The sequence below is a fragment of the Aquarana catesbeiana genome, linkage group LG10 (genome assembly GCF_042186555.1).
Source record: "Aquarana catesbeiana isolate 2022-GZ linkage group LG10, ASM4218655v1, whole genome shotgun sequence".
NCBI classification, from domain to species: domain Eukaryota; kingdom Metazoa; phylum Chordata; class Amphibia; order Anura; family Ranidae; genus Aquarana; species Aquarana catesbeiana.
The window spans coordinates 168,141,706-168,153,852 of record NC_133333.1 but is presented as its reverse complement, the minus strand read 5'-3'; the positions used below and the strand labels follow the sequence as shown (position 1 = coordinate 168,153,852).

The window sequence follows — 12,147 nt, the reverse complement described above, 5'->3', positions numbered from 1 at the left end:
AAATACCACAAGTGTTCCAATTCACTAAGAATTTTGAGTTAAATACTGAATCCAGTATTTGTGTGATTTAGCGGTAATTACCGTATTACCCCATAAAAGGAACCCACGCCAGAAAAAAAACAAAAAACTGCGTGCGCCCCCCCCCAAATCCATACCAGACCCCTATCGGAGCATGCAACCCGGCAGGTCAGGAATGAGGGGGGGGGATGGGGACGAGCGCCCCCCCCCCGAACCATACCAGATAGGGGGGTTATCGGAACCAACATTGTACCCCTACCCATTTTCCAAATGGGGTTTCTCTTAAAATCCATACCGGACCCGAAGGGCGTTGTATGCATGGGGGGGACCCCACGCCTTTTTTTTTTCATCATTTTTAATTGTCTTTTTCTTTGCATTCAGCTGTCAGCAGGCAACCTGCTGACAGCTGATGAGTCATCAGTGGTTAAGGATGCAGTGGCTGGCTTCCCGACCCGCTTTTTTAGCAACCAGCTTTTTGTCAAAAAGTAGTGAGGTGGTCCCCTTGACCCCCACGCTGTTTTGTTTTTTTTTATTATTATTTTTATTTAGTTTTACAATTACAACAATATCACAATAGCCTATATAACATCAGGCCTCTCACAAGACACAGTACACAAACAACCTCAGCACTGGGCTTTCAGTATAACTTGAAGGCTGGACGTGAACATGTTCTTAGCAAGTTTCACTGCAGAAATACATTAGATGCAATTCTTTGCATTTAAAACATATACCAGCTCCACAGATCTATCACAAACTGCAGGACAACCAAATGAAATCAACAGTCAGCATTCAATAGTTAATATCTAGACACAAAGCACACCTGCATATACAGTGGGGCAAAAAAGTATTTAGTCAGCCACAAATTGTGCAAGTTCTCCCACTTAAAAAGATGAGAGAGGCCTGTAATTGTCATCATAGGTATACCTCAACTATGAGAGACAAAATGTGGAAACTAATCTAGACAATCATATTGTCTGATTTGGAAAGAATGTATTTGCAATTTATGGTGGAAAATAAGTATTTTATCAATATCAAAAGTTCATCTCAATACTTTGTTATATATCCTTTGTTGGCATTGACAGAGGTCAAACATTTTCTGTAAGTCTTCACAAGGTTGTCACACACTGTTGCTGGTATGTTGGCCCTTCCTCCATGCAGATCTCCTCTAGAGCAGTGATGTTTTGGGGCTGTTGCTGGGCAACACAGACTTTCAATTCCCTTCAAAGGTTTTCTATGGGGTTGAGATCTGGAGACTGGCTAGGCCACTCCAGGACCTTGAAATGCTTCTTACGAAGCCACTCCTTCATTGCCCGGGTGGTGTGTTTGGGATCATTGTCATGCTGAAAGACCCAGCCACGTTTCATCTTCAATGCCCTTGCTGATGGGAGGAGGTTTGCACTCAAAATCTCACAATACATGGCCTCATTGATTCTTTCATGTACACGGATCAGTTGTCCTGTTCCCTTTGCAGAGAAACAGCCCCAAAAGCATGATGTTGCCATCCCCATGCTTCACAGTAGGTATGGTGTTCTTTGGTTGAAACTCAGCATTCTCTCTCCTCCAAACACGATGAGTTGTGTTTCTACCAAACAGTTCTACTTTGGTTTCATCTGACCATATGACATTCTCCCAATCCTCTTCTGGATCAAATAAATGCTCTCTAGTAAACCTCAGATGGGCCCGAACATGTACTGGCTTAAGCAGGGGGACACGTCTGCAGGATCTGAGTCCCTGGCGGTGTAGTGTGTAACTGATGGTAGCCTTTGTTACGTTGGTCCCAGTTCTCTGCAAGTCATTCACTAGGTCCCCCCGTGTGGTTCTGGGATTTTATTCTCATCGTTCTTGTGATTATTTTGACCCCACAGGGTGAGATCTTGCATGGAGCCCTAGATCTAGGGAGATTATCAGTTGTCTTGTATGTCTTCCATTTTCTAATTATTGCTCCCACAGCTGATTTCTTCACACCAAGCTGCTTGCCTATTGCAGATTCAGTCTTCCCAGCCTGGTGCTGGTCTACAATTTTGTTTCTGGTGTCCTTCGACAGTTCTTTGGTCTTCACCATAACGGAGTTTGGAGTGTGACTGTTTGAGGTTGTGGACAGGTGTCTTTTATACTGATAACAAGTTCAAACAGGTGCCATTAATACAGGTAATGAGTGGAGGACAGAGGAGCCTCTTAAAGAAGAAGATGCAGGTCTGTGAGAGCCAGAAATCTTGCTTGTTTGTAGGTGACCAAATACTTATTTTCCACCATAATTTGCAAATAAATTCTTTTAAAAAATCAGACAATGTGATTGTCTGGATTTGTTTTCACATATTGTCTCTCATAGTTGAGGTATACCTATGATGACAATTACAGGCCTCTCTCATCTTTTTAAGTAGGAGAACTTGCACAATTGGTGGCTGACTAAATACTTTTTTGCCCCACTGTAAGTGCAATATACACTTTCCTGAGAGTTATGCCACATTAGTTTAATCGGACGCTGTAGATGAATTGTTTATCCAACCACCCCATACTTTGTCATACTTGATAGGTATTCCCCTGCTAGTGTACGTGGCTTTATACAAGGGGGGAGGGTTTGTTAATAAGTTCCTTCCATGCCGGAATAGATGGAGGGGTGGACTTTTTCCAGGACAGTACGATTAACTTCCTAGCATAATAAAACAATAGAGTTAAAAGAGTGCGGATCACCCTCTTGGGAGCAAGGGCATACATAAGTCCCAGAACACACACCTCAACAGTTGGACGTACACAAGGTGTAGTAACCTCCTCTACACATTCAGTGACCCCCTGCCAGAAAATCCGGATAGCCACACAGTCCCAAAAAATATGTGCAAAGTCTGCACTGATTGAAGTGCGCCACCAACAACAGGGCGACTAGGTGGGAAAGATCTTGGCCAATCTGGCCAGAGTGAGATAAATGAGATGTAGAAATTTATATTGAATAAGATGATTTCTAGTCGACACCAATCTTGAGAAATTTATTTCCCAGATGTCATCCCAGTCGTCCCCATCTAACTGGGGGAACACCACCTCCCAGGCAGCTCTGCAGCATGTTAGGAACTTGCTGACATCCAGAAACAGTTGTTTGTAAATAGTGGACAGGGCCTTGGCAAGGGGTCGTCTCTAATCAAATACTCCAAATCACCCACTTTAATCTGAAGAATTGTAGTACCAAACTGAGTGTCGTATGCATGCCTAAGCTGCAAGTACTGAAATAAATGAGAATTTGGCAAATTATTTTTCATTTTTTTGGGCATCAAACTGAAGGAGCCTCCCATTACACACAACATCGCCAACCCTCTTGATACCAAATTTGGTCCCAGTGACCGGGTCAGGATAAGCAAAAAAATGTGGTAATTGGGGGTTTTTCCACAATGGAGTGTGAGTAGAAATCTCCTTACAGTCACCCGCTTCGGCCTTACTAGACACTACCCACGTTCTGACAGTTGCACACTTCCCCGAAACAACAAATGCGTCAGAGCTTCATAAGAACCCAATATGGCTGCCTCTAACGTAATGGCTGCATCATCTTCTGAAACAGTTAGCCACCTATGGGCAAAGACCAACGGACCTGCCAGAAAGTATCACTGGAAATCAGGAACCGGTAACCCCCCCTTATTTCCACGGTTGTTGCAGCACCTGTAGTTTGATCCTGGGATTGCGCCCCTGCCACAGAAAATTTGTGATTAACCGGTCTATGCTCTTAAAGATATATCTCGGAATCAGGTAAGAATATTCCGAAATATATACAGGAAGATAGGCAAAAATTTAATCTTCAACAAATTTATTCTACCGATGAGTGTAAGGGGAAGATTCTGCCAGGCTTGTAACTTGTGGCGTAACTGCAACAGCAATGGAGTGATATTTAAAGAGATGAAATCAGACACCGAACTAGTGATATGAAGGCCCAGGTATTTGACTCTGTCAACCTGTTGCAAGGGGCAATCCACTGGGACCCTAGAAGTTGGAGATGGTGTCCTGAGCGGGAGAATTTGGGATTTACTCCAATCAACCTTCAGCCCCGAAAATACAGCAAAGGAGTCCAGAATAGCTAGAGCCGTTGATAAAGAGGAGTCAGAATCTCTTAGAAAAAGGACCATGTCATCCACGTAAAGTCCTGTCTTTTCCCTCAGACTGCCCACCTGCATACCCTTTGTTCTCCTAGAAGCTCTGAATGCTGCATTAGACATAGGGCAGCCTTGTCCCACACAGTTTTTTGACAAATACTGCATGTGATACCACCAGCAAAAACCTGGTGGTAAATATCACATACTTTTTTAATCTCTGGTCCTCTGGGAATTGGACTTAAGCGTTTTTATAGCGATATTTACTGGCACATTTTTTTTCCCCGCATAATCGTTTTTTTTTAAATTTTTTTTATGAATTGGACTTAATTTACAGCATGCGATACTTTATGCAAATGAGTAATATGATATCCTTATCGCATGCGGTAAACGTTAGTGAATTGACTCCTTAGTCGGACCTTGTCAGCCTCTCGTGCATCTATACCTTTTTTTTAATAATTTAATGTTGGATCTTGTCCACTCACGTTATAAATTCAGAAAGCTTCTCCTCTCTTCGATGGAGAGTGTGGTTGAACTTTTTTTTTTCATTTGATATTTGATTTCATTAAATACTGGGAGTTTCTCCAATCACACAAACACAGCACACAACACTTCAATATAGTACAAGTCTACACAGTCCTTTTCCAGCTGTAAATTCACTTCAGCAGCAGAGCCGATGAGACTCTCACCAAATCTTCTTTTTTGAAGCCTAAGGCATGTCCCACTATTCTAGTGCTTGTGAAGCCTGGTCCATCCATGTTTCAAAGTCCTCTTCCCCAGATAGAACTGGAGTTCTCCCTAAGAAAAACTATATTTTCTGATATCCATGATTGATGGGGATAGAACCATTTGTTCATATGTTCTCCACTAACTTACCTACATCAGTGAAGAAGGAATCAGGAGTCTGTCCTGAAGTAGATGCAGGAGTGAGGATGTTCATTTTGTTCTGTGCTACCCTCTGCTTTGGGCTCTCGGGATTAGTATCTGACACTTCTAGCTGGATTAAACCGGTTTCGACTTCCTCTGTCAAATGGACACAACCAGGAAATGAGCGGGGATGTCTCTTTTCTACTCTAATAGCATATGGGGAAAAGCAGAAGCTGGATCCACCTTTATGTCTAGCACAACCACTCTCTACTCTGGAGCTTGTGTCTTTACCGCTTGGTGAATCTGCTCCTCATTCATCTTCCGGCACATCAAGCACTACACACAGTACTCAGGTCGATGATTTTGTTCTTGGCACCTTTCGACAGCTGCAGCGGAGTCCATATCAACGAATTCTGGCTCGTTATCTAGGTTTCTGGCACTTGGAACAGAGAAATCCACAGACAAGCAAGCCCCACATGTAGCGTTACCCCCATAGGAACCACTGATGAGAATAGATCCTCTGTCCTTTGCCTCAACCTTTTCCAAAAAGCCTCAGCCCATCCAACACATCAAGTTGAGTGTACAAACATACAATATCACAGGAAATCGCTGAAAATTATGCTTAGTACCCAATAGTAGTGCTATATCAAAGAAAACAGGCAGCAAATTTAATATATTGTTACCAAATATGGCTGGTAACTAGGCAAGCATAAAATGGATTAGCAATAGTAATAACACAATTTTTCATACAAAGTGATTAACAGTAAGGACTAGGCATAAGATGACATTTGTCGTCCAGATCAGCCTAAATAGTAACAAGACCACCTCAAACCCAGTATTGAGAAGTAGTAAAGTTGAATCTACCGAGTTCTGGAATTATACTGCCAGAGCGCATTTATGGTGGCTAGTTCTAGATCGACTGGGCATACACTGTCCAAAAGAAAATGAGGGTGGGTAGGGGCAGGGGGGTCAGGGGAACAAAAAAGACTTGCAAAATTATTATGGGAGGGACTAGTCCTTTGAGATATTTCTCTGCTCGCTATTGTTGGGGCCCTTTAAGAGTGTTGGTGCAGTTAACAACAGGCCTAGTTAACCTGCATGCGGTATAGGTATAGTACAGGTATGGTATAGTCTCAGCACAGGTGCTGGTAGATCTGTCTCGGATGCAGTAAAGGTTTGGTATAATGCGGTATAGGGTTGATATAGATGCAGTCTAGATTTGGAATAAGTGCAGTATAGAGTGTAGTATGGGTGCAGTATGGATCGGGTACACTTGGTGTCCAGCTCTTAGTGGCTTAGTCCCTACTAGCAGTAGCAACAATAGGCAGTGGGCCCCCCTTCTACAGTAACCAGTCCCTTCAGTCTCTCCCTGAAGACCTCCATTGAACAGCAGTGAGAAGCAGAGGATAAGTGGCTGCTCCAGTCTCCCTGCAGGAGCAGTGCAGGTACTGTGATGTGGGCAGTTCTGTGCTGTCCTCAGGTGTCCTCACTCCCAGTCTCAGGCCCGGATTTCCGCTGGTATGGTCTCTCGCTGGAAGGTAAATATTCAGACAGAGGTGCCTTCTCTCTAACTCCCTTGGTGCAAAGTGGAAGAATTTTCCCAGGCAGTTAAATAACAATAATCTCTCACTCCTTCTACTGCACAGTACCTTTTTTGATCTGTAGTGTAAGGATTCAATTGACCCCATTATATGGCTGCCATCTCCAGCTACAACTCCTGGGATTCTCAGCGCTCAGCATAGAAGTCTATAGGCTTGCTTGGCTTTAGCACTCCCCCTGCTGGCTGGAGGAGAATGGTGCAGCATGTCATCAGTATCTCCGTAGAGGGGGAGAAGAATAAAAGGGAATGTCTACTTTTCCATATTGCTGTAGCTCAGCACCTGGCTACAGACACTATATTGCTTTTTTTTTTCTCTCAATAGCCACTCGTCATGGGCAGCCTCCTTACCAAATGAGCAGCCCTTGCACACCCGAATAGCTTCCCTCAGTGCACACCCCTCCCCGCTTCCTTTGAGGAGAGATGGAAACCTCTAGAAGCCAGAAAACGTAAAACCTTTGCTGGGGTACCAGGTGGGGTACCAGGGGGATCAAGGGTAGATGAATACATATTCTTAAGAGTGCTTTCATGGCTCAAATCCGCTGAACCCAAAATCTCAATACAGTTTTAATCCTCTTAAATCTTGAGAATTTACCTACATCCAGAGACTTGGTCAAGCTGGACTTTAGGTCCTAGCAGTGGGCCACACCAGGCTTTGCAGGCAGAGATGAGTAACATGCATAAAATGTGTTAAATGTACAGTATTCATACAAGAAGATTATTGTTAAAGTAATTGGTTTGGTAACAGGGTCCCGTTAAAGGAGGCATAAATGTGATAGCAGTATTTCTCTATGGAGAGGAAGTCAGCTGTGTGTTGAATAATATGGCTCCCTACCATTACACCTTTAAACGTCATTTGGTAAAGCCCAGTTGAACTTTCAGTTTAATCAGCTATATAAGTTCAAGGTGCATTAAAACAAAACATGTTTAAAGTGAGGCCCGGAACGAAAAGGAAAGAAGAAGAGAATAGTGCAGGGCCGGGCATGACAGTGTGTCTAGTGACACACACAGGGTTAAGTTGGCCAGGTTGTGGTGGGGTGGAGCCAGCAGGAAACTTTAGGGGTGGGGTCATATAAGAGGAGGGGCGGAGCTGGGACGGAGTCAGTGGAGAAGGAAGAGACACGAGGAGGCAGATTTTCCCACCCTCCCTCCCTATTAGGCTTGTTGTTAGTGTGGTTAATGTGTGTGTTTATTTTTCAGATTCGGAGGAAGTGGTCGTCATGACAGCTGTGGTCTGGCTGTGTTTTTGCTGTTGGTCGGTGACGGTAGCGGTAAACAAAATGTGGTAAAAAGGGGTGGGGGGTCATCGATAGTATGGCCCCTCCGGTGTATTCCCGAAATGGAATACCGGTACGGTTACACTGCGGGCAAGGGGTTGTCTCCGAGCGGTACAGCTGGAGGCCTATCAAGTTGGAATGGTTCCCGCGTGTAAGTTTTGATATGTGGAAAAAGGGTGGAGCTCCGTCATTGACCAACAGATTGCAGTTAATAACATGTTGTTTGCACTAAAGTTATATGTTATTTATATATTTAAGGTTATTGGAGTTATTTATTCAGTTTGTTTAATAAATAGGCTGTTATGGCCATTTTAAAACTCCAATAGATTGGTGTGGTCTCGTTAATTTAAATAAGAAAAGGGGGTTGGTAAAATGGTATAGCAGTAAGAGAAAATAAGTGGGGTATATCTGGAATACACTTGTCATGCTTTAGAATTCATTTTATTTACAAAACAGCCACAGTGTAAGTAGAAAAGATTGTCACCTACCAGCATACTGCAAAAAGAATCCTTGCTCTCTTTCTGGAAGCAGTGGTCTTATTGCAGAGATTCAACATGCCTCCTATTCAGTCATACCTATATCTCTGCAATCAGAAAAGTTCATACTGCCTGCTAGAAAACTCTAGCTCTGGGAGCACCTTGCAGAAAGATCTCTACAGAGAGGCCACAGTTCCCCACATAGAGATAGAGCAAGGGTTCTTTTTTCTGCAGCATGCTGGCAGGAGTCAGGACACAGATTTTTCTACTCACGTTGCTGTTGCTCCCTTAAGAAAATTAACCAACTTTGCACACTTTTTACTGATGCACCTGGCATGTATTGAACTAATTTAAACTGAAAGCTCAGTTGGGCTTTAAATTAAAGTGGTTGTAACCCTAAAAAAAAAAAAAAAAAAGAAAAAAAAAAAGCATGATACACAGCATAGTGCTTGTGCTGAATGAGTTGTCCTTCTCTATGTTCTAAAAAAGCTAGTTGATCCTGCCAGTTCCTATGACCCCCTGTCTGTGCTGACCACAGTAATCATGGCTATTGATCCGTGATTACCGTGTTCAGGTTACCTGCCTCCGTCAGCCTGCTGGTCTCCTCTATCCCCCTCCCTGGTTGTCAGCTCGGGAGTCTAACATTACTAGTGAGAAATCCTGTAATCCGCTCTGTTACAGGATAATGTAATTGTGCAGTGTGTGTGTTAGTTTAAAATTATTATAAAATACCTTATTTACAGCACCGCTGGTCATTCACATGACGACCTGACACTCTCCTCCTCTCCTCCCGGCTGACATCAGCAGGGAATCTTGGCCCCTCCCACTGTAGTGCTCGGAGTGGGGAAGGAGAGCTCTGGCAGGTCACGTAAGTGCTGTAAATAAGTTATTGTGCACAATAATTTTAAACACACACACAGCACATTATATCATCCTGTAACAGAGCAGATTACAGGATTTCTCTGGTAACTTTACAACCACTTTAAGTTTTAGAAACTTTCATATTGATACTGAAAATACAAAAATCTCAAACCAGAGTATTTTAATATTACGTTTATTTTAAAATGATATTTTCCAATCATCTTCATGATTTCACTAACCGCAACAAATTATATAAACAATATATCAACGTACTGCCATTTTTTTTTTATTTAAAGAGGAGCTCCAGTCATTTTTGTGTTTATTAAAGGTCAGCAGCTACAAAAACTGTAGCTGCTGACTTTTAATAAAGTCAGCAGGATCCAGCAATGTGCTTACCCGAGGAGCTGCTTCTCTTCCTGGAGCCGGCATCTCAACTGTGGGCACCCAGCTGTGACAGCTTGCAGCTTCACAGCCGGGTGCCCACTGCGCATGTGTGAGTTGCACTGCTCCTCCTGAATGGTCCAGAAGTCTTCTGGGACCTGTAACGTGTCCCAGAAGACTGCAGGGAGGGAGGGGAGAGAAGAACTTTGCCTAGACAATCTTAGCGGAAGTGGGAGCAGGTACCTGTCAAAACTAGGTACCTGCCCCCCCTCCCCTATCCCTGAAAAAAATGACATACCAATGACAGTACTTAAAGTGGAACTTCCCCTATTAGGTGGAACTCCGCTTTAAGGTGTCACTCAAGTGCAAAGAGTGCAGTAGCTTACACTGTCCAATCAAAAGTCATCTTTTGTTAATTTGCCCACTCTGAATTTCTTTCTGATTGCCACAACTTATGCACATTCCTTATTTGCACAGTGTAGTTAAGCCTGTTGTCACTGCTTGCAGAGAGCTACAGCTTTTGTGTACATTGCTGCAGATTTATACTGCGAGCAGATAAACAGATTTACTAAAAGTAGAACATGCAGCAATAAACTGATTTGCTTCAAGGTTATTCAGGAGAACAAATTTGGAGATGTTGCTCCTGAACAGTGTGTGTCAGGAGCACAGCCAGCTTGTGGTCTTCACTATGGGAGCATATAATAGGGTGACAATGCAGAAACAGCTGTCACTCCACTAGCTGTCTACATGCACTCACTCCAGCATCAGCTGCACATCATTGCTTTGGACCAGCTTCCTGATGGTGATGGTGAACAGTTTGTGTCAGCAGGGCTGCTTGTAGTCTAGGGTAGTCTCCAAACTATGGTCCTCCAGTTGTTCAGGAACTACAATCCTCATCATGCCTAGTCATGTCTGTGAATGTCAGAGTTTTACAATACCTCATGGGACATGTAGTTCCGCAACAGCTGAAGGGCCATAATTTGGAGAGCCCTACACCATGGTAACATATGACAGGGTGACAATGCAGAAGCACAACAGAGAAACAGTTGTCACTCCATAACCAGTATTTCTTGAACAATGACCTTCATAGCAGGACAATCAGTTATAATTTTAATAATGGCTGTATATTTAGATATAATCAAAGCAACACTTGAAATTTCATTAAAAAGTAAGACGTATATGAAATTTTAGTTACTAGTTTAAGAAAAACCCAATTTGGGGCTAACTCTTACCTGTGTCTTCCTTTCTGCAATGGTAGAAGCGGTAAAAATGCCAGCAACTAGTACCATTAGTGCAAATGGTCCAAGAATTATCCAAAGGAGTCTTCTCTGTCCACTCCCAGCATCCTCCGCTCTTTGGCAGTCCATGCTGTCTGGCTAAGCTCTTCTGCTAGAACCTGACTATGGTGACTCTAATCTCTCTATCAGCTGCAGGTTAACAAAAAATACTTTGCATAATTCCCATTTCTACTCTTCTGCTTAAATATCCGTATATGTCATCTAAATTCCTAATCTGCAATGTTATGTCTTCCTTCTATGTGACTGCAGATGGCTCTAGCGTCTAGTGATAATACAGTCCTGTCTGTAGACTGTCTGACTTCAGCTACACTGCCTCTCCATCACTGCTCTTTCTAAGTGGTTCTAACTCTTCTCTTTCTCTCACTTTCGTTAAAAATCCAAGCTGAGCATTGAGGGCTGCCAACTAGTCTTCCAATTGAAGCCAAATGTTCTCATCTTTCACAGGCAAAAAGGGTTTGGTCTGGGACTGTGTAGGGGCGAGTGTGGGGGGATCAGTGTATGCAGTCTACTTCCAGCTGACTGGCTCAGCAACAGGAGGGATAAATCTGAGCTTGACAGCTTGCTGTAAGGAAACCAAAAAAAGCATCATCATTAAAAAAAAAAAGTAAAAAACACAAAAGCTCTGTGTAATGACAATGTCATCTTTGAAGACAAATGGCGTCGGCAGCATTTTAGTGTGCATGGTGTCAGGAACTGGAAATCGATATTAAAAAGAAACACCAAACAACACGTGGAAGTCAAACACTAAACTATAAATGCAGGAAACATTGCAACTGTGCTGCAGTCATGATGTTCACTGAGAGAAGGGGAGAGGGTGAAATAGAGAGACAGAGGGAAGAAGAGGGGTGTGAGTGCTGATGTGTGAACACTGCCGGGCTCCTGAGCGCCTTACGGTTATTCACCCCGACACAGCTCAACGTCCGAGTCTGAGGGGAGCCCAACACAGCCTTGTGCTAGCAGTGCGCTCCACAGACCGGACTCTTCATTTCAATCAGGACACCACGGAGGATTCCTTGCTGTGTCTGGAGCGCTCCAAGAAGACGGAGGTTCGTTAGACCCTGCAGAGGGCTAAATCTGCTGGCGCATTAGATCTTACTCTTTAGGTGGTCCACCAGTTCAGGTAGGGGTCCCCACACACCGAATGAGTTTTGATTTTTGATTCAAGGATCTCCCTCCCCCTCTTCTTGTTTCATCACTTTTTCCTCCTTGGGTGAAGGTGGAAGGATTCTGGACTTTTACTACACCTTTGGAATCACACTGCTCATTTTTTTTCTGTTACGGACTCAATTATTATTTTTATAGAAA

At 43.3% G+C, this 12,147-nt stretch overlaps 1 protein-coding gene across 2 annotated transcripts in view; it reads right to left on the bottom strand.

Moving 5' to 3' along the window:
* The window catches only part of MMP23B (matrix metallopeptidase 23B), a 96,042-nt gene extending 84,649 nt beyond the window's left edge, over positions 1 to 11,393 (bottom strand). For both annotated transcript variants that reach the window (XR_012236360.1, XM_073602918.1), the window contains exon 1: positions 10,777 to 11,393. Coding sequence is in view for 1 of the 2 variants with exons in the window: in XM_073602918.1 (XP_073459019.1) it covers positions 10,777 to 10,911 (135 nt within the window). In the remaining variant the exon portion in view is untranslated. The remainder of the gene's footprint in view (positions 1 to 10,776) is intronic.
* Between the last annotated feature and the right edge of the window lie 754 nt (positions 11,394 to 12,147).